This window comes from Penicillium antarcticum, assembly GCF_028974205.1.
Source record: "Penicillium antarcticum strain IBT 31339 chromosome Unknown utg000005l_segment0_segment0, whole genome shotgun sequence".
NCBI lineage: Eukaryota > Fungi > Ascomycota > Eurotiomycetes > Eurotiales > Aspergillaceae > Penicillium > Penicillium antarcticum.
In genome coordinates, this window is record NW_026695303.1 from 3,198,912 (window position 1) to 3,225,107 (window position 26,196).

General features: G+C 47.4%; 10 protein-coding genes across 10 annotated transcripts; 4 read left to right on the forward strand and 6 right to left on the reverse strand.

Moving 5' to 3' along the window:
- Window positions 1–1,170: 1,170 nt before the first annotated feature.
- N7508_005859 (putative C6 transcription factor) lies at window positions 1,171–3,440 on the reverse strand (the record flags this gene model as incomplete). Its single annotated transcript, XM_058463925.1, has 6 exons — window positions 1,171–1,540; window positions 1,583–1,674; window positions 1,724–2,335; window positions 2,386–2,803; window positions 2,862–3,288; window positions 3,398–3,440. 6 exons carry the CDS (start codon window positions 3,438–3,440, stop codon window positions 1,171–1,173), a joined length of 1,962 nt encoding a protein of 653 aa, XP_058320403.1.
- Window positions 3,441–4,272: 832 nt separating this feature from the next.
- On the reverse strand, window positions 4,273–5,704 carry N7508_005860 (UPF0075 domain protein; the record flags this gene model as incomplete). The annotated part of the gene is made up of 3 exons (XM_058463926.1): window positions 4,273–5,439; window positions 5,488–5,562; window positions 5,621–5,704. 3 exons carry the CDS (start codon window positions 5,702–5,704, stop codon window positions 4,273–4,275), a joined length of 1,326 nt encoding a protein of 441 aa, XP_058320404.1.
- Window positions 5,705–6,203: 499 nt separating this feature from the next.
- Window positions 6,204–8,193, forward strand: N7508_005861 (putative MFS sugar transporter; the record flags this gene model as incomplete). Its single annotated transcript, XM_058463927.1, has 8 exons — window positions 6,204–6,597; window positions 6,654–6,743; window positions 6,797–7,206; window positions 7,264–7,455; window positions 7,509–7,603; window positions 7,664–7,820; window positions 7,872–7,932; window positions 7,988–8,193. 8 exons carry the CDS (start codon window positions 6,204–6,206, stop codon window positions 8,191–8,193), a joined length of 1,605 nt encoding a protein of 534 aa, XP_058320405.1.
- A 3,845-nt stretch (window positions 8,194–12,038) lies between these two features.
- N7508_005862 (putative zinc-containing alcohol dehydrogenase) lies at window positions 12,039–13,216 on the forward strand (the record flags this gene model as incomplete). The annotated part of the gene is made up of 3 exons (XM_058463928.1): window positions 12,039–12,900; window positions 12,956–13,051; window positions 13,101–13,216. 3 exons carry the CDS (start codon window positions 12,039–12,041, stop codon window positions 13,214–13,216), a joined length of 1,074 nt encoding a protein of 357 aa, XP_058320406.1.
- An 814-nt stretch (window positions 13,217–14,030) lies between these two features.
- On the forward strand, window positions 14,031–14,801 carry N7508_005863 (Zn(II)2Cys6 transcription factor domain-containing protein; the record flags this gene model as incomplete). Its single annotated transcript, XM_058463929.1, has 1 exon — window positions 14,031–14,801. The coding sequence occupies one exon, from the start codon at window positions 14,031–14,033 to the stop codon at window positions 14,799–14,801; it is 771 nt and encodes a 256-aa protein (XP_058320407.1).
- A 1,229-nt stretch (window positions 14,802–16,030) lies between these two features.
- N7508_005864 (uncharacterized protein) lies at window positions 16,031–17,287 on the reverse strand (the record flags this gene model as incomplete). Its single annotated transcript, XM_058463930.1, has 5 exons — window positions 16,031–16,200; window positions 16,252–16,383; window positions 16,438–16,541; window positions 16,594–17,010; window positions 17,085–17,287. The coding sequence occupies 5 exons, from the start codon at window positions 17,285–17,287 to the stop codon at window positions 16,031–16,033; spliced, it is 1,026 nt and encodes a 341-aa protein (XP_058320408.1).
- A 685-nt stretch (window positions 17,288–17,972) lies between these two features.
- N7508_005865 (uncharacterized protein) lies at window positions 17,973–18,551 on the reverse strand (the record flags this gene model as incomplete). The annotated part of the gene is made up of 1 exon (XM_058463931.1): window positions 17,973–18,551. One exon carries the CDS (start codon window positions 18,549–18,551, stop codon window positions 17,973–17,975), a length of 579 nt encoding a protein of 192 aa, XP_058320409.1.
- Window positions 18,552–18,791: 240 nt separating this feature from the next.
- On the reverse strand, window positions 18,792–19,601 carry N7508_005866 (uncharacterized protein; the record flags this gene model as incomplete). The annotated part of the gene is made up of 2 exons (XM_058463932.1): window positions 18,792–19,420; window positions 19,469–19,601. 2 exons carry the CDS (start codon window positions 19,599–19,601, stop codon window positions 18,792–18,794), a joined length of 762 nt encoding a protein of 253 aa, XP_058320410.1.
- A 318-nt stretch (window positions 19,602–19,919) lies between these two features.
- N7508_005867 (CocE/NonD family hydrolase) lies at window positions 19,920–21,683 on the forward strand (the record flags this gene model as incomplete). Its single annotated transcript, XM_058463933.1, has 1 exon — window positions 19,920–21,683. One exon carries the CDS (start codon window positions 19,920–19,922, stop codon window positions 21,681–21,683), a length of 1,764 nt encoding a protein of 587 aa, XP_058320411.1.
- A 1,236-nt stretch (window positions 21,684–22,919) lies between these two features.
- N7508_005868 (uncharacterized protein) lies at window positions 22,920–24,581 on the reverse strand (the record flags this gene model as incomplete). Its single annotated transcript, XM_058463934.1, has 5 exons — window positions 22,920–23,499; window positions 23,547–24,057; window positions 24,125–24,264; window positions 24,320–24,459; window positions 24,525–24,581. The coding sequence occupies 5 exons, from the start codon at window positions 24,579–24,581 to the stop codon at window positions 22,920–22,922; spliced, it is 1,428 nt and encodes a 475-aa protein (XP_058320412.1).
- Window positions 24,582–26,196: the final 1,615 nt, after the last annotated feature.

Sequence of the window (26,196 nt, forward strand, 5' to 3'; positions counted from 1 at the left end):
ACAGAGAGCGAAAGGGTCATTCGCTGTCTAGAACATTCTTCGGAACCTGGTGGTGGACAACTTGACGTCCTTTGATCCAAACGTTCCTTCAGGAGCACTTAATGGTATAGCATTGGGCGAGATATAATTTTGCATTTGATAGTACTTGCATTATTTAGCTCAAGTCATTAATACAATAATGAGTGCCGTTACTTCCCCTTACTTCTAGCCACTTCCCGGTACTACTAGATTTAAGGTCTTACCCTAGCCGAGATGTCTATAGTCTGTATATTGAAATGGGGATGGCAGTCTGGCATGGCAGACGGGTCGGTGTCGACGAGGAGGATGCACAGTCAATCACTCCCACACATGTGAAGGCATAAAGAGCGGCCTCCGAAGATGTAGATCTTACTGGTCCTGATGTTATATCACGAAGCGAGAATTTTGGTGAATGACTGTAGTCATATTGAAAGATTGGATGATGCTTCTCTCTCTTCCTGAGGCATTTTGATACCTCATGCCACTAATGGGCTACTCTCACTGGTTCCACCACTACAATATTGAACTTAGGTCAGGATTCAAAAGACTCTCATTTTTAGCGTACGGAGCCCGTCAGCTCACGCCAAACCTAATCAATTCTACTGTAGTAATCACACCTCAGATGCACTAGTATTAGTTCTTAGTAGTACTTAATGCTCATAAACTCTGGGAACTTCTATTTACTATTTAGTCCCCTCAGAAGACGAAGGTACCGCTGTTCCATAATCACCACTGGCTAGACTAATTAGCTTCTTGGCCCAAAGATACTTCAATCTAGTACCCGCAGCTCCCATGACCAGCCTGACTTTCAATTCCCGCATCCTTATATTTCAAAAGAGTCAAATAAAAGCAAAACACCATCGAACACAGCGATCTGGTGGTTCTTACCAAAACCTGCCAAGTGTTTCTTACCTGATCTTGGGATGTGATCAAGGAGATGTGATCCTTGCAGTCTTATTGAAAAGGGGTTGTAGACCAGAGGACAAGGAGAAAATGATTCGTGATAGCATGTCTTTCTGTTTAAATTTAGGTACAATCGTTTGTGTAGCTATAAAAAGCGCATAATACATGCTTGAATACACTCGGAAACCCGTATTGGTTCCGTGCCGGATTGAACATGCCAATCACAGATCGTCACCATCAATGATGAGACTATTCGAATGACAGGGGCAGAAATCCTTCGGAATTGTAAGAATCTAAGGGCCATGACCAATCTGAGAGCAGTTCTGGTGGCAGCTGAAACTGGGACATCTGCTCGAGGCCAGTACCAGCCGAGGCTCCGACGGCGGGGGTGCCCTGTGCATACGCTGACGGAACGGCAGTTTCAGATTTTGTGTCGATGTCTTGCATCGCGTTATCTGGTGAAGTAAGATCCAAGAGAAGCAAGGTACGCATGTATCCATCAATTCGATCAACTTGGGACCGCAGTCGTTCGCCAGCACCGGAGGCACGGTGTAAGCCTGTTTCAAGACGTTGCAAGAGATCTGCCATTTCAAGCCTACATATGAAGATATCGGTTAGGCTGGAGGTCCCCAATTAGCAGCATCTGAATAGGGCAACGTACAATAATGTTCGAACTCGTTTGTATGATGCTTCAGACAAATTCCCTTCCATGACAGAGCCGAGGATGTAGCCAATTCCGCCAAGGTGATGGAGCTGGAGTTAATCAGTACATATAGTAGAGAGGCATGGAGACTCCAAATACCAAAGGGGAGCTTGTCGCTTTTAGGTAGTCGACGGGTACATTCGAAAACACGCTGAGTACTTCCCCCGCTATATCACATTTTCGCTCCACCCCGATCTCCTCTGTAGATAAGAGCACCATTCGAAGTAGTTGTAGCGTCGCCTGAATATTGGCCGACTGAAACCCGAATAAGTCCTTAGACATGTCTCCTGTAGTGGGCGGCGTCTCTCGAAACTGAGTTGGAAGTGCTGAGTACATAGTACGGACTTGTTCCATGACTACCGACTCTGACATAGATAACGGTTGAAACAATGACCACACTTCTGTCGTCCCGTTCGCGGAAGAGAGGCAGCGTCTATTGCTATCGATCACATGCTCCAGAATCCGGTACAGGTCTGTGGTGAAGTTCCAGCCACGTAGCCAGGTTATAGGCTGGCGAGAGACGACGGTCACATTGCTAGGCGGAATCGAACTCGATTCCGGGTATACACAAGGCACGCCATAGCCATGTTGGGTGATGAACTCGTCCTCTACCTCACTGGGGTAGTGCACTAATGAATGTGCTTCACGATATCGGATGACGCCACCCCACACAATAGTCGAATATATGTCTAGCGTATAGATAGACCAAAACTACCGTTGCGGTCAGTAAGGCGATAACAGATAAAGAAGATATTCCATACAAGTCGCCGACGCTCCTCTGTCTCAATTGGACTTAAGTCTTCCGGCCAGAGCTTCTCGTCATAAAGACCATCCATCGAAGACAAGGTGTGGTATAAGCCGGAATACTTCTGCATGTTTTTGATCTGACCGTTTTGAATGCTAGCGATAGCAAGTATGGCACACGCCCGCATGTACTCAATACCTTTGACCACGACAAGGTCCTCAGGAATCGAGTCCCTAGCAGCTGCAAAGAAAACCTCCGAGGGCGGATCTATGAGCTCCTCTCGGTCCCACCTCTTAGTGTACAACGCACCGTCACGCACGCGACCGGACACCAAAGAGCAAACGGCCATTGTGGAGGCAAAGAGCGCTTGGTTATGAAAATACTCCTTGTTGTTGACCTGCTCTATGAACGATGGCATGTGGAATAAGGGAAATCTAGAGATAAAATGCTCAGTAAATGTAGTCAATCAAGAGAATCAGGAAACCTTCATACATTGGATACACGATCTCGAAGTAAACCTGGACTAAATGATTTATCTGCCGGTCACAGGCAATGGCAAACGCTTTCCAAGAATTGCGCAGCGCCCCATCGTCTTTATCACCTTCAGCTGTTGATGAGCTATGATTAAACGCAGACCAGGGATCACGGGAGGTTGATTGGATAAACGAATTGCGAGAAGTCGAGGAGCTGGGGGTTATTCCGCCAGTTGCCGTCGTGGCTGCCGTAGCACTATCGTGGTCAACTGATGCTCGCACAAACTGAGCATCGCGATCACTCGCCCGAGTGCCAGCCTTGACGCCCCCGCGTTTTACGGGGCGATCAAAGGTGCACGGCACATCGAAGTCCGTACAGTTTTGACAGCGGCCTAGCGGGTCCTCACCCTGACTGCATTTAATGCTGCGTCTGTTGCAAAAGTCGCCTGCAGTAGATTGTGTAAATCAGCGAATGCAGGCCTCATGCCCGGGGTTTAGGGCGCCAAGCCATGTGAAAACTTCCTGGTCAAAGAAATTGAGCGTTGGGGGACCTACAGGCTTTGGAGACGCGCTGAAGCTTTCGCGGTTTTTGCGCCATTCGGTGATTAGATCCTTCTAGCCTGGACAAAGTCTGATACTCGAGGCAATACGTAAAGCTCTGGCAAGTCGCACGGAGTTTGACCAAAGAGTCCGCTGGGTGAACGTGGCACGTGTGACCGATGTGACGAGCAGAGGAATGCAGTGGGATTGAAGACCGAAGGATGTGACAGATACCCGTCAAGCGGTGAGTGCTATTCAAAAACTGGCAGTGGATTGCCTCGACGACCTATTGTAAAAGAAGAGCCGTAAGTCCGAAGATCATAAAAATGCATCGGGGTCTGAGTTAGTGGAGTGTACTTATCCCGTGAACACAAAGTGGCAAGGGTTGAACGCTAAATTATGAAGACGGTGCCAAGGGGGACGAGCATGCCCACACTTTTCGGCAACGCCGGCTTAACACTGACGACAAGTTCCACTAGCACCGGAACACTGGAAGTGATTGGTTGAATGCTGGTATTGCCGAGGCTGATATATGGACACTGCTCGCCATGGCGAAGTGGGTGGCGGAGGAGGATGCCTTATACGTGACGCTGCGCGCTTGATGCTCGCGTAAAAAGTAAGCGACTGGACGGGCAGATGGCTAAATCAGCCTGATCAGATGAAAGAGAGTAAGCATTATTTGAAGAAGACAGCTATAAATCTCCTGAATTTTCTTTTGATGAATTTGTTTGTTCTACGAAGGATGGACTACTATTAAAGTCTGAAAGCAATCGACAGCTGCGTCTATTCATCAATCTGAAGTTAAAAATGAATATCCCCATTAGAATACATCTATCTAGTACATTATACACATGAAAATGACAGGTACGTTGCTCCTCAGAGACCACTATTTACCATTTGTTGTTGAAAACCTTTCCATCGACATAGTTGACCAGCTCCTTCACTGGCGGGAGATTATCGCGGCCCGTACCAAAGAGCATACCTTGGCGTAGGACTTTGCGGTAATTCCTGCCCGGAGAGACTTTTCCAAGCACATATTCTTGACGAGATTCAACACGCGTGGGAACAGGAATAGAGCGGCCTACCACAGCTTCCATACCCTGCCAGGCAAAGGTGATAGCCTCCTTAGCGCCAGCAGGAATCCCGGCATCATCTAGCATCATGATACGCGTAGTTGGATAATGCTTTTGGATAAACGCCGTGATATTAGGATTATACGCGCCGCCACCGCACATGAAGATCTCGGCAATCTCAAGGTCTTTCGGCGCGTAACGACGGTAGTGGTCGACAATGGCCTGGGCCGTGACACGGGTAACGGTAGCAACGACATCATCAGGGCAGAGACCCTTAGCCTCCGCCTTGGTAATAAGTTCATGCGCGAGCGTGTCACGAAAGACCTCGCGGCCGGTGGTTTTAGGTGGGTCTAGAGCGAAATACGGATGACGTAGGAAGTCGTCGACGAGTTCCTGATCGACTATACCACGCGCACCCATCTCCCCGTCTCTATCATACTCGCGCTCGCCATTAGTGTAATGACGCACCACAGCATCAATAAAAACATTGCCCGGGCCGGTATCAAAGTCGTAGCATTCGTCTACACCGCCATGGCTGTCCGGAGGGATGAAGCACACGTTTGCGATACCCCCGATGTTCTGACAGGCACGTAACTTAGTCGGGTGATGCAACACTAGCGCGTCGAAAAAGGCAATCAGCGGAGCGCCTTGGCGTCCGGCAGCTTGGTCGCTTACGCGAAAGTCCGTCACTGAGGTGATACCGGTGCGCGAGGCCAGGAATGAGCCCTCGGCCATCGTAAGTGCGCTCCGAGTCTCGCCTGGCTCGGGCATAGAAAGTAGCCAGATTGTTTGGCCGTGGGAGCCTAACACGTCAATCGAGTCAATCTCGATATGAAATTCCTTACAGAACTGGTGCACTGCCGACGCGAACGTTTCGCCTAGAATGACGTTCACTTCTGACAACTCGGACGGTGAGGTTTGGTTGTGTAGGATCATGTTCATCACCCGCTTCTTGATCACCGGCTCTAGCGGGATCTCTCCATACTACACCAGATATTAGTTGTATTCGGTGGAAATAGAACAATGAATTACCTTCAGCAGCTCGAATTGCATTGGCGACTCCGGAGTCTCCTGGCGGAAGCGGCAAAGGGCGCAGTCGATACCGTCCTTCATTCACCGTGAGATTCATCTTCCCTTGCTATGATATTCAGACTAGAGCACTCACCATCGATGTCCCGCTGTTCAAACCTAGGACGGTCAGGTCCAAGGCATGGCCAGCTGTGCCGTTGGCCGAGTTCGAAATCATCATTGATTTACACAAGAGGGACCAATGACTCTAGGAAGATTGTACGCAAAGAGTCGTGAGCGGGGATCAACGCCGTATTTAACGGAAGCCGAAGTCTCTATCGCCGAATAGATGAGAAAATTCACCAGTGTGGTATACATTCGATACCCGCCATTGCGGTATACATTCGATCTCCAATTAGGCTCAGCGCCAAAATTGCTAAACGGTTTATTCGGCTAAACGGAAGACCGGTAACACGCTTATAGTCCACTCGCCGCTCTACGAGGCCGAGCCGAGTGAAAGCCGAGAGCGAAGAACGCGCTTAAACAGGAGAAACAAGCTCAAAACCATCAAGTTCTGTTAAACGGCTACGCGCCTGAAGAAGAGTTGGAATTTAGTTCCCCCGCGCTTCTCCAGGATCAGCTCCATTCCGATCGCCCGGGGAAAAATGCCCCACCCTATAAAGCATTCGCGAGACCCCAGTAATTTCGATGTAAGAACTAGGACAGAAAAATAACGAAACATGGGCTATACGACGCTCTGGAAGAGGCTTTCGCCGCGGCAGCTGAACGTCACGATCCAGGTGTTCGCGCTCATCTCCATCTTCTTCGAAGGCTATGATCAGGGTGTCATGGGCGGTGTCAATGCCTCGCCTAAGTACGTGACCTTGGTCGGCATTGGTGAGCCAGATGGCACCGTGACGGACACTACGCACCAGGGCGGTATCGTCAGTGTCTACTATCTAGGTGCTATCATCGGCTGCTTTGCCGGAGGGTGGTTGGCTGACCGAGTTGGTCGAATCAATGGCCTGCTGATGGGTGCGTTGTTTGCATTGGTGGGCGGTGCATTACAGGCTGCTGCTCAGAATTCAGACTTCATGATATGTGCTCGAGTGGTGACAGGCATTGGTACCGGAGGTGAGTTCTTTTGCACAATAGCCGACCCTTCTTACTTGTTCTGACCAATGATGTAGCCCTAACTGGAATTACCCCTGTCTTGGTGTCAGAAACATCTTCCGCAGATCACCGCGGCGGATTTCTAGGATACGTCTTCATTGCCAACTGTAAGCAGAGCCGGGGGGTTTTCGTTTAAATGTATTTTGCTAACACCTCTCAGATCTCGGGATATCAGTCGCATACTGGATATCGTTCGGTCTCGCTTTTATCAATAACGGATACTCGGACGTGCGATGGCGGTTCTTGCTTGCCTTCCAATGCGTTCCAGCTCTGATTCTTGTCTGCTTCATCAAGATGCTGCCGGATAGTCCTCGGTATCTCGCCTCCGTTGGTCGGAAAGAAGAGGCGCGTGAGCTTTTAACGTGCATTCGCAAACACAAGGTCAGTCCAGAGGAGATTGATCGGGAATATTTGGAGATTGTTACTATGGGAGAGGAAAGCCAGCGCAGCTCTCCTATACAGTTTGTGAAGATATTGTTCGGGAGAGGTGGAAGGCAGCATCCGAACTTAGGCAGGCGAGCCTGGCTGTGTATCTGGCTTCAGATCATGGGCTCCTGGACAGGTATTACGGTAGGTGCATCCCAACAAGCATTACTCTATGGCAATTTCTAATCTGGTCGAATACAGGCTGTCACTGCATATGCTCCGGTTCTCTTGCACCAGGCCGGATACAGCACCATCACGCAGAATGGTCTGGCTGGGGGACTTAACACGGTTGGCATTATCGGTACCATAATAAGTGCTCAGATTGTCGATCGCCTAGGTCGCCGTGTCTGTCTAATGGGTGGTTCCGCCGTCTTATTTGCTGTCAACATAATTGTATGTCTTTACATTCATGGAAAATGCGTTATCCATCTCTAACTGGAGGCCAGGCTGGAGCTGTCTACGAGGGCTCATTGCATAATCCTGATAAGGCTGATCGGTACGCTCCCGCAGCTATCACGATGTTGTTCTTGTTCAATATTGGGTTAGTCGACTACATTCCATTCTAAAACGTCGTTCTATACTAATGATGTCTTTTAAACAGTTATGCTGCGACCTGGGGTACTGTCGCGTTCTTGGTGCCCACTGAGATATTTCCCAGTGACTTGCGAGCCCAGGGTAATGGCTTCGGCATCACTGGGTGGTCTATTGGTGTGGGCATGACCACTTTAGTCAATCCGATTATGTTCGAGGCCTTGACGGTAAGCTTAACAACTAATGCCCCCTACATGATGCTGATCACTATTTCATAGAGCCGCACCTACTTCCTTTTCGCCGGCCTTAATTTAATTTGGATCCCCATCATTTACCTCTGTACGTTTACTAACATATCAGAGTGTTGAAAAGTCAGAGCTAATAACAGTCACAGTCTACCCCGAAACCCGGAACCGCTCCCTGGAATCGATTGAAGCACTATTCTCCACTCCGAGTCCATTTTACTGGAAGATGGAGCAGGCGTATAAGCTTCATGGTGACGTTTTAGTTCAATACGGACTCAGTAAGGGCGATGGCCTTGATGCTGGCCAGAACGAGTTGACATCATATGAGAAACCAGAGGAGCAGACAGTTCCCTGATGCCCTATAAACTCTTGCACAGTTACTTAAAGTGATTAAATCAATGACTTTTTTTCAAATAATCAGAATTTATCTATACTTAAGTCAGCCCATGTGTTTTAGAAGTCATTCATCTATACTTTAAAGCTTAATCTCGGTTGAAGCGAAATGCTTGTAAGTTTCCAAATGCCATTGCTGAAAAGAATAGATAAGAAGTAAAATGGTCTGGAAGCAGTGCTGAGGACGTTAGCACCGTCGAAAATCATCAGAAAGAAAACTCATCGGGATGACGAAGCCATTGCTGGCGGTAGTATATAGATATGTAACGGACAACCCGTCACAACACCGACACTCCTGCAAACTCGGTGCTACCCGTGCCATAGTCAATCTCACAATCCTAGAAAGGCCCCTGAACCCTCTACTTATTCCAAAATTCAGTCTCCTTATAGGAGAACCCTATCGTTACTCTTTTATCTAGTCATTAGCTTCCTTGTCTGATCATCCGACCTTATATTTTTCTATAGCTCTCTTATAAGATGATTGGGTCTACGACAACGATGTCCTGTTTGGTATTGGTCCCCCGGGGCAGCTTTCTACCTTGTTTGCCCGCTGCAGAGTTACCACGCGTTTTCCCGCTTCGCAAAGCCCACACAGCATGATCAAACGCATTCAATAACAACATAATCGACATTCTACTGTGCACCTAGATCAATACATTTTTTTGTCCTAGGCAGCTGATCGCGAAACGTCGAGATCAAAAGGGAAATAATAAATATGCTCTAGTTAACGTTAGCAGTTCAAGGCTGACTAATAACCAGATGGAGCTAAGGTTTGTCTTTTCATTCGCACCGTAACATACCAAATTCTCCATGGCTTCGCAAGGCTCCCAATCCGGGATGGCAACACAAACCTGGTTTCTTCGTTTGCCCACTGAAATTTGTTTATTGATTGTGTCCTTCTTGCCAAGCAAAGATGTCAAATCCTTGCGCTTGACATGCAAACAACTCGGCGAGATAACGCCATTCTCTTCGTCACGTGTTTTTCTTTCGGCCAATTCGTTAAACATCCAAGTTTTCCGTGCCATAGCGGACCATCCAAAGTTTCGTCAACAGATCACAGAGATTATTTGGGATGACGCAAGTTTTGCCTCTGCGGCATTGATCTGGGAAGGAGAGCCTCCAATAATCGACCCCCAAAGCTTGCAAATCAACCCTAAGGAAGGATGTCCTAATTGGTTCGTGGATGAATGCGAAGAAAATCGCTATATGATAAGACATCGAAAATATCGTGACGTGGACAGACCCGATCATGTTGCTCGGAAGAACCAATTGGATGCACAAATGCCCTTGAAAGCCTGCTGGGAGTATTACTTGCAAGTATTGAATGATCAAAAAGCTGTGATTGAATCTCAAGAAGACGAAAAAGCCTTTCTTTACGGCTTAGAGAGGTTTCCACGGCTAAAAAGAGTGACCGTTACGCCTGCAGCTCACGGCTGGCTCTTTGCTCCCCTATACGATACACCGATGATCCGAGCATTCCCATACGGACTTAATTATCCTATTCCCCGAGGATGGCACTTTGATTCATGCGATGGGCGAACTCCGAACCCATTGCCGTGGTCAGAGACAACCGAGAAATACAAAGAGTTGTGGAGAGGGGCTCGAATCGTTCTTCGGGTTTTGTCACAAGTTAAGAAGCACGCTGTTTCTGAACTAAGCTTTGATTCAAAGCTACTTGATACCGGAATAAACTATATGATCTTTGAGCGGCCGTGTGAAGAATATGATTATTTTGCGCCTATAATGAAACGTCCAGGCTTTCGGCGCCTTCATCTATCGTTGCTTACTAGCACTAGTGGAGTTCATGACCTAAGGGGATTCAGAAGCGGATATTTCTATCAGGCTATTAGCCTAGCTAAGGAATTGACTCATATCTATTTATCAACTACATCTGATGATGGATCTGCATGTTCTATGTTGAGTCCACCTATCCCCCTGAAAAAGATTTTCCCTATCGAAGAATGGCCGAACCTGTGTTATTTAGGCGTTTCTCGTTTCAGCGTGAATACGTCGGAGTTAATCGATATACTCAACTCAGTACCGGCCTCATTCCGTTCTGTAGAATTGCAATTTCTCGTTTTCCCTTGCGATAAATTCCATTTCTCTGGGCTCCTAAAGAGAATGCGTGAGGAACTGAACTGGACAGAGAGATATCAACCATTAAACGCGACCGTCGCAATCGCCATGGAAGGCCGTCGCGGAGGGCCTGGAGGATCGGCCGGCAGGTTCATTGAGCTTACTCATGAAGTAACGAACTTTCTCTACGGCTCTGGCGAAATTCCAGTGGACGAAAAAGACATACGCGCACCCAAATCTGGAATGGGGATGTGCCATGACCTTTTTGAAGTGGAGTATACACGGCCAAACGTCAGTTTCAAAGAGCTCGCAAAACTGGGAATCATTCGTTCCTAAGAAAGACCAAGACCTTGAGCATAAGGTCTAGGCATTTTCTAGGCAGGTTATGGGATATCGTGTGAGTTTCGGATGAGCGCCGCCTAGCGTTACGCGACCGGTCGTGAGTGTGACTGCATATAGAGGAAGTGAGAATTGGGGTGGAAATTGGATGAAGATCACCCACCACTATGGAAGACAAAGATTAGGTTCTGATCTCCTCAAAAAATGTCGTTGTCTACTGTACCGAGGGCGATCTTTGTACACCTTCAGAACAGATACAATCTGAGCATATATCTGAGGTCGATTATCTGCCTTGTGAATTAAACATTTGACCAACACGGCACTAAATGACCGAAGCAGGTAGGGAGAAGTAACAAGACGAGCGACAAACTGAGCGTGTACGTAACAGGATGATCGGAACAAGTCATTATCAAGGTGCAGCTAAGGCTTCATATCTGGAATTCGTTGCAGCATTGGCAGCTTCAGGCTGGCTGAAAGGTGATTCAGTAGGAGATCTGAAGATAAAACCCCGCTTTTCACATACTCCACCCCCTTTGACAGCCCTCGCTGATGTCTGGTTAACCTAACTGGGCGCGGCTCGGCTGACTCCCGTAGACTCTAATGAACTAAATTGGTGAGGTGCTGCGGTCATGCTTCTTTTCAGCTAGTCATATATGAACAAGCCAATAGAAAGTGAGAGAAGCGTACTTTTACAGTCCGGCGCATCCGAGCGAACTGTCAATCGAGGTGCAGGAGCGATACAGTAGGTTCTGGGCATTTTAATAGTTTCATATGCCTCTCAGATCCAGGGAGGTCCACACTCATTACCTTGAAATTCAATGGAAGCGAGCGAAGTTATCGAAGAGAAACCTTGCTAGAACAACTCGTCATAATCTCAAACAATCTTTTCACTCAAACAGGGTACTAGTAGCAGTTTGATTTAAGACTTACAACCAGTTTCTCACTTGAACGCTAAGCACTTGCATAGATCCCCACAGAACATTATAATATTTTACTCCATAGAAGCCCATCGGCTATCAATGCCTATTTAACCCATACCGTTAAATAGTCAGCTTCTAGCCTTTCATGCATAGTACTTAGCTCTCTGCCAGTAATACACAGCCAGTTGTTGTTAATACCCCTACATGGTGACTTATGAACCTTGCTCGTTCGTCTGGCGGTTCCAATGCCAACAAAGCCAAATGACCAACAGCCAGTAGTCAGTATTGCTCGCTTTTTTTGCCCACAATTTTGCCAGATCTACTTTGTTCTCGTTCTTATACAGTGGGAGGACTATAAATACGGGTGGGAGTCTGCATGCTGATTCGGACAGACCTACTGTTCAACAGTAAAGAATTCCATTCACTTTTACACAAACCTAAACAAACCGTATCTCTGAACTTTCCGGCAGATATGAAAGCCGTTATATACAACGGAGACAGTAAGATCGCAGTCGAAGATCGTCCGAAACCGATGATTTTGGAACCCACCGACGCTATCATCAAGGTTGTTCATACCACTATTTGTGGGACAGACTTGCACATTCTACAAGGCCACGTTCCGACATGTATTCCAGGCCGCGTCCTTGGCCATGAAGGAGTGGGCCTCGTTCAATCTCTCGGTCCTGCTGTTAGGAACTTCACCGTCGGCCAAATGGTGCTCATCTCCTGCATCACCAGCTGTGGAATGTGTCATTACTGCCGCAGAAAGATGCCATCCCAATGCGAATCCGGCGGTTGGATCCTAGGAAATAAGATTGACGGTACCCAGGCTGAGTATGTTCGCATTCCTCATGCACCGTTCTCCCTGCATGTGCTGCCGGAGAGCATCGATCGGAAAGTTGCGGTCACCTTATCCGACACGGTCCCGACTTCTTATGAGTGTGGAATCTTGAACGGCGATATTAAACCTGGGTCTTCTGTCGCAATCATAGGAACAGGCCCTATTGGGTTGATGATCCTCCAAATGGCGAAGAATCTGTTCGGGCCGTCGATGACGGCGGTAATTGGCAGGGGTATTCCAAGGCTTGAGACGGCAAAGTCCATGGGCGCCGACCACACATTTAGTATTATTGAGGGACACGATGCTGTGATGTCTTCAGCTCTAGCAGCGACCAAGGACCGAGGGTTTGATGTTGTTATCGAAGCAGTCGGGACACCTGAGTCTTTCGAAATTGCACAAGGTCTGGTAGGCGCTGGGGGAACTATCGCTAGTTTGGGCGTCTTTGGCGAGTCGTGCAAACTGCACCTGGAAAAGCTGTGGAGTCGCAATATCTGTATGACTCTCATATACCTCTTCCTGCGATGCTCACCACTGACTTTTTCTCCTAGGTTTGAGGACTCGCCTCATTGATGCCATTACTACTCCGGATCTACTGAAGATGGTTGAAGCCGGTGGCATTGATCCCAAATTCCTAGTTTCACACAGTGCGTGTACCTGACCCCTTCGGCCTCGATAATCCTAATTGGTGTATAGGTTTTACATTTGATGATATTCACAATGCATACGAAGCATTCGAGGCATCTTCCAAGCATGGCGCCCTGAAGGTAGTAGTCACCATGCCCGATCTTGTTATGAATGGCTCTTCCTAGCTTTCTTGTTATGCTTATCTATTTATCGTGATTGTATACTCTATTTGACCGGGCACAATCTACAACAACTATGTAGAATAGTGCATTCTGCGTTGGCCCTACGAGAGATGGTCTAATGCAAGATGCGCCATAGCCAAAGTTTGCCGCTACTTGAGTTGACAAGGAACACAAAGTGACAACTGCAGCAGTAAAGAGAGCATTTGCATGTATAGCAGGCTTGGCCTGAATAGATTGAGTGACTGATTGGTTGCCCAGAGAGCTTCCTCAGGGGCACTTGGAACTGCTTTAATGCATACACTTGAGGAAGCACTCTAGGCAACACCCTTATACCGCACCCCAAGGAAAATTTTCAGTAATAATTTGACACGTCTCACAAATAAATTGTAACCCAATATCTCCGGGCCTTGCCTTTGTCGATGTGACGTAGTTCAAGGGGTATATCCGCCCTGCGTGGAACGTAGAATTTCACTCATCACCACCTGCAATGTGAGACAAGCATAGACAAGAAAGTTTCAAATAATAGAATACCAAAATGAGACATATATTGAAACAGAACCAACTATGGGGAGAAGATGGAATCAGTACTACATGCTCGGCTACATGGGATGCGTACCTTGTGCTTGCAGCCCGTAACCGCTAGAGACCTCCCAATTCAAAACCAAAGTCTTTGTATTTTGTTACTTCGGAAATATCGAGTTCACTTTCAAGTTTATGTGGAAGGGCATGACAAAGCCATTCGGGAGGTGGAGGAGCCCGGCAACGGCAAAGGGATTTCTCTCGGAATTTGGACCATCTTCAGCTAAACATACCCGACATGGATCACTCAACTGAGCAACCCTTTAAGCGCAAACGCCTTTCTTTTGCCTGCAATTATTGTCGGCAAAAGAAAACACGCTGTGATGAACAGCAGCCCTGTCGGACATGTCGGTTGGCGGCGGTGGAGTGTATCACTACCGACAAGCGACGCGATGGTGTACCAGTTGCCCACCGGCGACGTACAGGCGCAACCCCTTTAACGTCCGTGCAGCAAACGCCAAATACCCCGGACTCGCATTCATCGTCTGTCGCCCCCGCCCAGGATCGCCCGCGATTGTGGTCTCAATGCTGGGGTCGGGAGCGCTGGAGAACGGGCCGCTTGCCAATGATGCCCCGCCTAACTGGAGCAAGTATGCTCGAGTTGATGACTGAATGGCTGGACCTTGCATTTTATCGACTCAAAACCCCTAGACCATCATCTGTTTCCCCCGTGGTCAATGTTCAATTTGCGGCTTTCGCTCCAAGCGCGCCCGCCCTTCCTCCACCAGAGAAGACTCGTGGTTTTATTGATCTGTACTTCCAGACCCTTAACCAGTTTTTCCCATTTATGAACCGCGATACTGTGGAAACTATCTATCATCGCGATCTACTGCACTCGCAATGGGTGTCTCGATGGCTCAGTCTGTTGGACTCAATCAAACAACTAAGCCACATCTTCGGCCAGATAAAACTAGTGCCTCCGACAATGAAGAACCAGGGTATCGTACATGGTGGTGCCTATACGCCTTCGAAAAGATACTTGCTTTTGAGAGCGGACGACCATCCATGATTTGGGATCGTGAGCTTTCCGGAAAATTGGCCAAATTCAACCAAGCCGATTCATTGAAAGACCCGGGACTTCAATTTCGAAGAGTATCTGTGAGTTTAGCAAATATTCTCCACGAGATGCAGGAACGGTCAGCTAGAGCCTGGCGCCGGGAAGAATGGCTGCCCCAGTCGGTCGAGGAGGCAATCGAGGAGAAGTTGAAAACCGGAGGAGAGTTAATTGCGCTGCTTGAGAGTTGGAGAAATAGTCTTCCCAATGAGTATAGGTATGTATTACCTCATTCTGAAAGCAGAAGTGAAATCCGTGAGCTATTAATGAGTTATGCCATATCTCTAGACTCGATGCCCCATCCTCAAGTAATGGCAACGGAGCTCGGAAGGCATTTCTCTCATTCTATTACAACACGGCGTAAGCAACCCCTATGTGCTTTGCGTGTTGTATTTTACACCGAGCATACTTCTGGTGTTTGGTGGCTTGGACCATTGATTTATTGTTCGCTAGTTTGATACATTTACACCGAAGCACGCTCATCATATCGAAAGAAGAGATGAATGATGTAGTTACCAGATATGCATCTGGTGGGCTATGGCAAACAGAATTTCTCAACGGCCCAACAATTGTTGTTGAAGCTGCTCGGGATATGGTGAAACTATTGGTTACACTCATTGACTCGGGTACGCCTAATTATCTTCTTGCAATGACTTCGCCACTAGCCGCAGTATATACACTGGCTGTGCATATTTTTCGAGAAAGAAATTCATTGCTCATTCGTTCAGATTTTGAGGTAAGTAAGAGGCTTTTCCTGAGGTCCTGTCCGAGGTTTCCTCGGCTAACATTCTTCTCTGCCAGCTGATGAAGGTTGCTATGAAACTCGCCAAGCAATCCTACCAAATCCACAGAACTGTGTGTAATATTGATGATATTCTCACTGATCTAGAACAATTCACCTCGCAATGTCTGCAAGACTCTGGAGGCAATCCCACTGAGCGAACAAATAATTTTCTAAATGAGACGCTTCTACCCGATCATACACCTACTATTACATCAATGGATTTAGCTTGGGGGCCATCGGCTCTTGACTGGGCGGGATGGGACTGGAATGATTTAAGTCATTTATTTGAGCACAGCTAGTAACGACCGTGTGATCGTTTCAGAAAGGATTCAGGCTCAAACAATAGAATAAATAGTAAAAAACCTTTATAAACACAAATTAGTCCATGCGACTAGTTCATCTAGGCCATTTGCTCAAGATAAGGGATACCGGTTAACTTGAATCCCCGCTCAATAAGTTTCACCGGTTCACGAGGCTTTGAGCGGTTATAAGGATCCGCCTCTCCGTCCCTGAAGACCGGAAGATCTACAACATGCATTGCGTTGGGCCAATGAATGGTCATTTTGGTTTCTAGAAACAGTGAGAGACATGCTCATTCATCCGAGTGCTGAGGATAATTACCTTCAAAAGCCATCTTCTTCACCTGAAGCTGTTCCTTTGTCGCATCTGCCACAGGCATGAAACAGGTATAGACACAGAACCTGTCCTGGTCTGTCTCAGAAGTCAAATTGTAATGAGGTGTGCGCGAATCCCCTATTAATGTTAGGGTATTACCATAGTATATCACCGGTGGTAAATCCTTCTTACAGAGAAGCAAGTCGCCCGGTTCAGCTTCCACCTTGAGCCACTCGCAGCCCTTTTCTTCCAACCAGGCCTGCCCGGCTTCGGTAAATCCATACCATTCCTTGGTCCTATTTCAATAAAAGTCAGTGAAAGCGAGGTTGTACAAAAAGTGTTTCTTACCATGACCAAATTTTTTCTTCATCTTTGAAGTTTGCATGAAACTCCTCACTCAACCAATGCGCACCCTTGCAAACGATCAAACCACCATCCTTTGGTCCATTAGGAAGTAGATTGACAAGGCCCTGCAAGCATCGAAAGCCAGGCTTCTCGGGATCCTGGTCTTGGTGAGGCCAGGGCGAATTTGGTTTGATATCCTTCCTATTGGGGAATCCAATATTGACAGAGTCGAGAGAAACAGTCAAATCCTCCGTGTCGTAGACCTTCTCGAAAGCGTTGACCACAGCTGGCTCTTGACGGACAGCCCAAGTAAATGACTCGTGCGAAATGCCGTAGCCCAGGCACATTCCTTTCTCATTGATATCAGGAAATTGATCTTTGTGGATTGTTGAACGGTCGTCGCGGTGGAATCCGAGCTTGCTAGTGCAAAACAGACGCTAGGCATTACATTTGTTGTCGAAACTTCTTTAATCACAAGAGAGGAAATGGCTTACAATTCCTCCAGCCAAGTGTAGATATCATCTGCATACTTCAAGGCCCGATCGCGTGGAACCGCACCATTTACCACTGCGTAACCATTCTGAAGAATGTCATCACGGAAGTCACCATATTTGAATTCAGTTCCCTGAGAGAACAATCTTCCAGATGGAGTTTTCAGCAGAGTGGAAGGGCCAGTTGTAGTTGTTGTCGCCGACATGTTGAGATGCTTTCTTCGGTCACTCGGTTGGCGAGCTTCAAGTTACTCGGTCGTCTATTTCGTACGTTGCTTGATCACACAAATCCTTGTTGGTACTTATATCCACGCTTGCATTGTATCAAGATCCTCGTTAGTGGCCCGGTCCGGCTGCTCCGGTTCGGTTCGGTTCGGTTGAAAGCTCCCTTGCTGCCTCTTCAGACTCACCTTTTCAGCTAGCTTGTTTTTTTTTACTATGGTTGGTGGCAACTTAATTGGGAATCTTCGTGGCCAAAGCAAAAGCACAATGATCGGTATGTTCACATAGCGAGGAGTGATTGAGTTCTCATCTCACCAAACGTGAGTTCCGTTCCTATATCTATGTGCTAGGTAGAAATCAATTTCTCTATGTTGGATTCTAATTTCCTGTTGCTGGCATAGCATAGCAGTTCCTATTTCTTTCGAAGGCCACGCAATGTAATAAAAGGAACGTAAGCTGTTTATCAGGCAGAAACATAGATGTAGCTAGGTCGCCATTGGAAGATATTGATAAAATAATATCTTTCAGATATATCTGGTCTTGATATAGAAAGTATGATTATAGCAAGGATGATGAATCAAAGCATAGCCACCGGGGTGTGAGGATTTTCTACTTTAGCAGTGATAAGCTCTATAGCCTCGTGGGGCATTTTTCGAATGAAATTGTAGATTAAATATACTTCTCCTCCTCATTCATGAAGAAACGCCGAGAAAACGGTCGAATTCTCGGCCCGAAAATGTAGACCGGGATAGTCAGAACAGCCAAAGCGCCACAGATTACCCCTTCCACAATCATGGTTCCATCATATCCAACAGTAGAAACAGCAGGCAAAGTAGCATAGCTCAACCCAAACGAGATAGTCCCTCGTCCAGCGCAGATAACAACCAGGAATGGAGCAGCACGTTGGGGGAAGCTGTCAACAGCGTAAGTGATGCCGACGATGTTGGCTCCGATGAACGCAAAGAAGCTAGCATTATACGAGACCACCACAGCGCTGACATTCCATTTCTCTGGATTGCTTGCTGCTTGTCCGTATATAATACAACAAACGACGCCAACCACAGCTGGGATAACCATCATAGGTAGGCGGTATTCCGGCTTATACAGACCCTTGTTGCGGCGACTCAAGGCGCGGATGGTCAGATCGCCTCCGTAGCCCAATAACGGGAGAAAGATGACACAGCTAACCAACTGGCCTGCCTGGACGTATCCGAAGGATGTAAAAGCAAAGTTATACGGTGGTGGCATGAGGACACTTGAGAAAGTTGAGGACTGGAAGACATAGGAAGGCACCGTTAAGCAACAGCAGCCAGAAGATTGATGGAACACAGAACCCTTGTAGGGTCTGCTTGTAGAAGATAGGGATATCACGCAGGCGTGGTTTGAGAACTATAGGCTTGAGGTCATCCCTCCAACGATGTGGTCCGTACTGGTCGATGTCAAGGACAGTACCATGAGCGCTAATTGTGATATTTTCCATCGCATCGACTACCTTCGGATACAATGCGGATTGCCTTCGGATTGCTTCTTCCCGGGTCTCACAAAGTGAGACTCTGTCACAAAGATGACCGACAAAACGAATATCAGGGCATTCATGAGAGTGAAAAAGCCATACCACCATCTCCATCCCCAAGCAGAAACCATGTATGTGGAGATAACGAAGAAGACACCGGCAGCGATGTTTTGGATAAAGACAAACCAGGCAATCTTACGACCGCGCTCGTGAAGGAAATGGATCTCTTGTACAATCATTGGAGAAAGGGCTTCACTTTGTCCGGCAGCCAGCGACATAATATTGCGGCCTGCAATGTGGCTCCCCAAGCTGTTTGAACACTGGCACCAAATACCAGCTCCAACGAGGAGTAACATTGATGCAAGAAATACAGGCCGCCGACCAGCTGTGTATGCCCATGGAATGGCGATGAGGTTTCCAACGCCCATGAACAGTGTCGGGTAGGTCATGAGGTCATTAGCTTTCGTTTCCTGACCGGGATAATCCTGCTCGACGACGGAGAAGATAGGACCCATTCCGGAAGCAAGCACAAGGGCTGTGCAGCTGTATGCTGAGACAAGAACCAAGAGAATCCATTTGCGCCACGGAGGGAGGTCCAACGGATCTAGTGGGGTTAGAAGCTTGCAGAAATACTCAGTAACGCAAGACATACCTCTAGGGTCTGCAGAGGGGGCCGGGATGAGTACGACCTGGTTGCCTTTCAAGAGCTCAACCTGTCCATCTTGGGTTGGGTACTTGTTAGATTCTTCTGCAAGCTCGACATGACTGATGTCTGTCTTATCCATGATTGGGCTTTATTGAAACAGAGGTAATTGCGGGGAAATAGCGACTACCTGAGTTATACAACTGTGCAAAAAGCTCTCATTTTTATATTTTGAGGACTAGCAACCCCATCTCAATTACTGCCGTCGCGTACGTTGACCCCAGGATTCTTGAAGTTTCTCCACACGGGAAATCTGGGGTCGACCCCCGCATGCCGAACCGAACCGAATCGAGCCGGAGCAGCTATCGGAATCGTGGTTTAAAACCGCAACTACAGAATCGAGAGACTGATGGGCCATGAGAAAACATTCGAATCCTCAAATATATTGCCCGTGAACATTATGCCAGTCAAATACAATGTGGACATCCCACTGGCGGAGTTGAAGGAACCGGAGGTTGGTCATGGGAGATATGAGCCCTTAAATCCACGCTCAGAAGTGCTCTCCAAAGGAAGCTCTACTGCGCCAGGAAGTCTTGCACTACATTGTGATATTCTTGTGGAACATGATGCTGCGATCGCAGTGAGAGATGGCTGCAAACTTTACGCCGACATTTATCGACACCCGACAGCCCCGGCACGTTCTACTCCAGCAATTCTATGCTGGAGTCCATTTGGCAAGAAATTTAATGGGATAGAATCCTTGCGGCTCATGACACCATGGAATTTCGGAATTCCCGACGGAACACTCAGCGGCCTGGAGAAATTTGAAGCCCCCGATCCTGCGGAATTTGTTGATCACGGATATGCTGTTATCAATGTGGACTCGCGTGGTGCATTTGATTCTGAAGGAATAATGGCAATCATGGGAGCACAGGAAGCACAAGATGGGTATGGTGTTATTGAGTGGATTGCTCAACAGTCTTGGTGCAATGGAAATGTTGGAATGGCAGGCAATTCGCACCTTGAGATTGTGCAATGGTTCATTGCTGCGCTGCAACCGCCATCCTTGAAAGCCATCGCGCCTTGGGAAGGATGTGGAGACCTGTATCGTGAGCAGTTTGCTCGAGGTGGTATATGTGGTGGCGATTTGTTTGATCACCTGATCATGAAATACATTCTACGAGGCCGAAATGGAATTGAAAGCTTCCGAAAGATGTTTGACAAACACCCCCTTGCAAACGACTGGTGGAACGACAAACGGCCCGATATGACGAAGATCAACATTCCTACCTACATCACCGGAACATGGACCAACACAATGCATGGAATGGGTGCAATTCGAGGCTGGTCAGAGGTCAACTCGCCCCACAAATGGCTTCGTTGGCATCCATACCAGGAATGGTACGATATTTGGGGAAACCAGGAAGCTCGACTTGAGCTCGTTTCTTTTTTCGACCGGTATTTAAAAGGAGTTGAAAATGGCTGGGAATCGACCCCTCGCGTGCGAATGGCAATCCTGAAATATGGGGAAAAGGCCCCATTAGAGAATTTGGTTGAAGATGATTTCCCACTTCCTCGGACGGTTTACCAAAAGGCCTACCTCACTGCCAATGGTTGGTTGACACTTGATAAGGTCCCTGAGCCATGTTCAATGTCATACAATTCGGAGGATCCAAATGACATCGCGAAATTCACTTATACCTTCACCGAGCGTACGCAGTTGGTCGGTATACCAAAGGCAGTTTTATATATGCACTGCGATGATTTGGATGACATGGATGTATTCCTGAATTTAAGCAAGTTGTCTACCTCGGGTGAGCAGCTTCTGAACCTCAATATCCCGTGGGACAATCTGCCCGTTTCAAAGATCTCCGATATCCCAGAGGACAAACGCACTGAGGTCATTCTTTACCAGGGCCCGACGGGAATACTTCGGGCTTCAAACCGCGCCATCGATGCAGCTCGCTCTATGCATGCCAACTGGCCGTTTTACAGTCATGAGAAGGAAGAAAAGGTCCAACCAGGATCTGTGGTGCGACTCGAAATTGGAATCTGGGGCATGGGTGTAGAGTATGAGGCCGGCGAGAGTCTTCAGTTGCGAATCAGTGGCTTTTACCAGGGGATTTCTAACTTTGGCACCAATGAGCACATTCGTAATCGGGGAAGGCATTGGGTGCATATGGGCGGAGAGTATGACAGTTATCTCGTTCTACCTTTTGTGTAAATCATTCTCATGGCCGTTTAGATGTCCTGCTTGACACTTAAACAAGGAGGGCGGTTGCCTTCTCCATGTTAATCTACATCCCAATAATGCCATTAATATTACCCAAGTTTTTATTCAATTAGTGTATGAAGAGTGACCGTGGCCACTGCTTATTAACTCAATGATTCAAGGCCCACCAGACAGATCATGAGACACAGTCCCAAATTCCTCATGCCATTCGCCCGCGATATTCCGGCTCGTTCCGGGTGCAATCATGGTATCCCCACGATCTGGCTGGGAAAAAGAAAGCCATGAATTCTTCTAGGGACTGGAAATCCGGATTCTTGTGCTTCTTGTTGTCGTCCGGATCATTTCGTTCGAGATTCAAATTAGTTACAGATATTTTCGTATCCGCTACGGGATAGCTGTGTACGAAGGACCATTGACCAGATATGAAGCCACGCTTTTATTCCTTAATAGAGCTGATTGATGATAGCGAAGGGAACAAGCGCGACGATTAACGAGACATTGATAACCGTTGCGCCTTGCTATTTGTTTCTAAAATGTAAGAGCAGGCCAAGACTTAGATGAACTGGGCCACCAATGTTGATATCGATCTTCGTCGACCTTCTACAAGAAGTTGGCGGGATCTGTCGTAGTACCTCGAGGAGATGCCGCACGCCGGCATTGTGGATTAAACAATCAGGCTCTGGATACTTAGCGATGATTGTTTCAATGAAAGGAGAGATTTCGGCAATTTTCCCGGTATCAAGAACAATGTAATCTCTCGCGCCGATTTGTTCAGCGGTCTCGCGAAGAGGACTTTCGGCTCGGCCATATGGTCGTAGATAGTTGAAGCCACTTACTGGCTACATTCGGACATTTCAAGGTCCTCAACACTAATCTTGGTATTAATATTGTTATTCATATTCTCAGCCATTCATACAACCACAGTGGCTGAAAGCTGTCTCCTTACTTTCTTCCTGTGATTTCTCTGTGCCCAGAGGGCGTGTAGCTCAATATGGCAACGAAGCCATTAAATCGTATATGATGCGTGACGAAATATCGTATTGGAACTGCGTTTCCAGCAATTGTCCCACCCTACGTGTAGATGACATAAATATGGTATAAATATGTCATTTTCTGCATTGTCGAGGACAAGCCCGTATGTATGTTCATTGTGAAGATGGTGATAGACTACTGATTAATTCTGTCCAAAGAAGTATAGAGAGCAATGTGTGGCGAGGGCACTATCGGTTATGGTGCGGTCTTTGAGACTTCAGTGCCGCCCAATTCGTGATAAACTGGCTGAATCTGTGTACCATGCCCATCCAGCTCCATTCCATTCTCATCAACACTCTGCTCATGATTTCCATTACCACCACTACCACTGCTCTGACCATTATTACTGTCGCTGATACCGCTCAGAATGGCATCTGGAGACCAGAATCTTGACTGTGGAGCAGAATCGTCTGACGGTTCGGTAGGAGGAGGCGGAGGAGCGTTGTGTACCGGACCAGAGAGAACAGACTCATCTGTCTCCGGCAGACTGGCCTTCGATGACATCTTTTGGCGTTGACGGCGAATGAAAAAGAACAACACTGCGGCTAGAATTGCGACACCAACCAATGCCGCAATCGCGATACCAGCTACGGAACCGTTACTCAGTGTTGAAGAGTCGTCAGGATTACCACCAGTTGATGGACATGCATCGCCCGAGCAAGCAGAGGAATCGGAATCTTTGGAGGTGATGGTCACTATGTCTTCTTCTGCGTCTTCATCCCACGCGCATGCCGATACATTAAATGTACTTCGCTCGTAATCAGCTGAGAGATATCTGGACCGGTCAGCATGTGCCGAAGTATGGAAGCTTTTTATACTCACGCTTCTTGCAGAAAGGCCCGACCCAACGTAAACTGAGTAGAGTTAGCTGCGCGTTTTAGCGGAAAATAATAGCTGCTATTGTCGACCAATGGGGCTTTTGCAGTCAAAGCAAACGCATCATAGGGAAGAGTGATTGTCACGGCATCTCCACCAGAAGACACATCGGACAGTCGAAATGTCACTTGCGCATTCGAGTTGAGTAATTGGGTGTTGTGGGTATCGTTAACCAGATAGAGACCACTGTCATCATCGAGCGTGAGGTCAAAGGCCTCTTCAAATGCGTCACAGACACTTTCAGGGAGCCAAAGGTTGGGGTCAGTTGAGTCGATGAAAATCAAGATCGGCTCAGAGAGCAATGTGGCTGAGGTTGATCCACTATAACTGATGGACTGAAGATAGACGACCAGGTCACGGGTGATGTCATCGGCCATAGAGAATGACACTGAGTTCGAAGTGAATCGTGATGTATCATATCCAGAGAAGATGAGTTGTCCGTAAACTTGTTTCAAGCCTAGGCCGAAATGGCGGATTAGAGACACATTCTGCTGCAGATGTTGCCTTGGAACTGTCCAACTTACGATACTTGGCGCCGGCCGTATAGCTCCAGCTGAGACTCGGAATGGTACCCTGGTCCTTGAGTGTAGTAAAATATGAGGGCGAAGAGAAATTTCCCAAAGAGGTAAAATTGACGGGCTGCGGGTTCAGACCGAAGATTCCACTGTTGATACTCAGATCACTGAACCACAAAGAAGAGGGAGGGAGAAAATCTTTACAGATAAAAAGGATCGGGAGTGGCAATCCCAGCGACGGTTTGATTCTTAAGCGTCGGGCCTGTGAGGCCAATACTTAGACTATCTAAAGCAAAGTCTGCTCTTTGATAGTATCCAAGGTTTGCCTCAAGACCAACTCCATTCTGGTTAATGCCGAAAAGCCCCAGTTCATCCCAGGTAGATGACTGATTCTCATTGAACAAAGTACCCCTGGAAACTGCACAGTCTGATGGCGCGTTGGGAAACACTGAACTGGAGCACCCATGGTCTGACAAGACAACAAGTGACTCTGGGGAAGCCGTAGAGACTAGCACGCGAAGTGACTGCTCCGGCGTTCCAACTCGGAGATTAAAGCTGCTCCAAGGTCCATCATTTCCTTCACTAAGCTGGAGTATTAGCACACGAAACCCAGCCAATCCAGGAAAGCTCGGAGGAAATACAAATATTCGCTCGGCGAGATAGCGAGGGCAGATGAAGAGCGTTTGGCTATATCGGTCGCAAAACAACTTAACATCCAAAAACTTATTAAAGTCAACTCCAGCATGGGTTTTGAGTGCATTGTGGTGACCTGAGAAATCACATAGGTGAGCCTCAGGGTATAGCGATACTAAATTAATTCCCATGTGGCTAGTGTGGCGACAGGAACCTGCAGGAGTCATAGTCCAAGCCATTAAGTTTGAACTGCCACATCACTGCCGAATTCAATATCTCCGGGCCAATTGTTGTATTGAGATCGGCGTTGTCGGGGCCCAGGGGCAACGGGCGGCCCTGACAGGTCGAATCCCACGCACGGCCAGAGTCGCAAAACCGGCTGAGGGTCGGCCAAAAACCTGCTCCACCTTCAAATCAGGAACCAGAAATCTCGTTTAGCTTCGTTTAGCCTCGCTTTCGGATGTGATGTAAAGCTCAACGGTACTTCATGAAATCTTTGCCTTTCTTGGTTAGTGAATATGTCTGTCTTTACTCTTCTCAGTTAATACGCTGCTCGTGTTAGGCACGATGACCGCATCGAAAGGCAATTGCTCGTTGACACGAGATTTTTAGTTCTAGTCTTGTAAAATCATTGTTTACCGCTATTTTTATCTTTAATTTCGGTCTTTTATTTGAGAGTCGCCTGTTCCTTGCTCTCCTGTTTATCGTCCGGCCTCTGCATCCGTATCGCGTATTCAAAAAGGATTAAATTGTGCACTGTACTTGCGACAAAATCCGTGACCATGTTTTCTATCACGCAATTGGTGTCTTTCGGGCTATTTGTTCCCTGGACGAACGCTTTCCAGAGCTCTGGTAAGCAATTCACATAAAAACAGTCTATTTTGGGCGCGGCTGACAGAGTGAAGTTATTCACATGCCGCACTCCCCAATCCACGATCCTCCAAGCAGCAGTATCACGACCTGTACGTCTGAGGAGATCGATCCCTGGCCCACTTCGTCCATCTATACCAGCCATAGTACAATCGACACCACTACTGCTATTCAGGTGCCACCGCCGATGAACAGTTCAACTGTACCAACAACGTCCACGGCATGCTTCAACAGTACAGTCACCACTACTATCATAGTTTCAATGATCGAAACTCAATGGTTGACTACCTCATTGACTACCACTTCTACGATAACAAACACAACCACGGACATAATCAAAGACACTATCACGGACACTACTACTGTGACGAATACAACCACAGAAATAATCAAAGATACTGTCACGGATACGACTACGGATACGACTACGGAAACAACCACCGACACTACAACGGCTACAAATACAATTACTGTGCCGACAACCATCACGGAAGCTCCAAATCCCTGTCCGACCACCTGCAGCATGTAAGTCTCCACGAAGTAAAGAAGCAAGTGCAGCATTGGAATTTGTACTGATT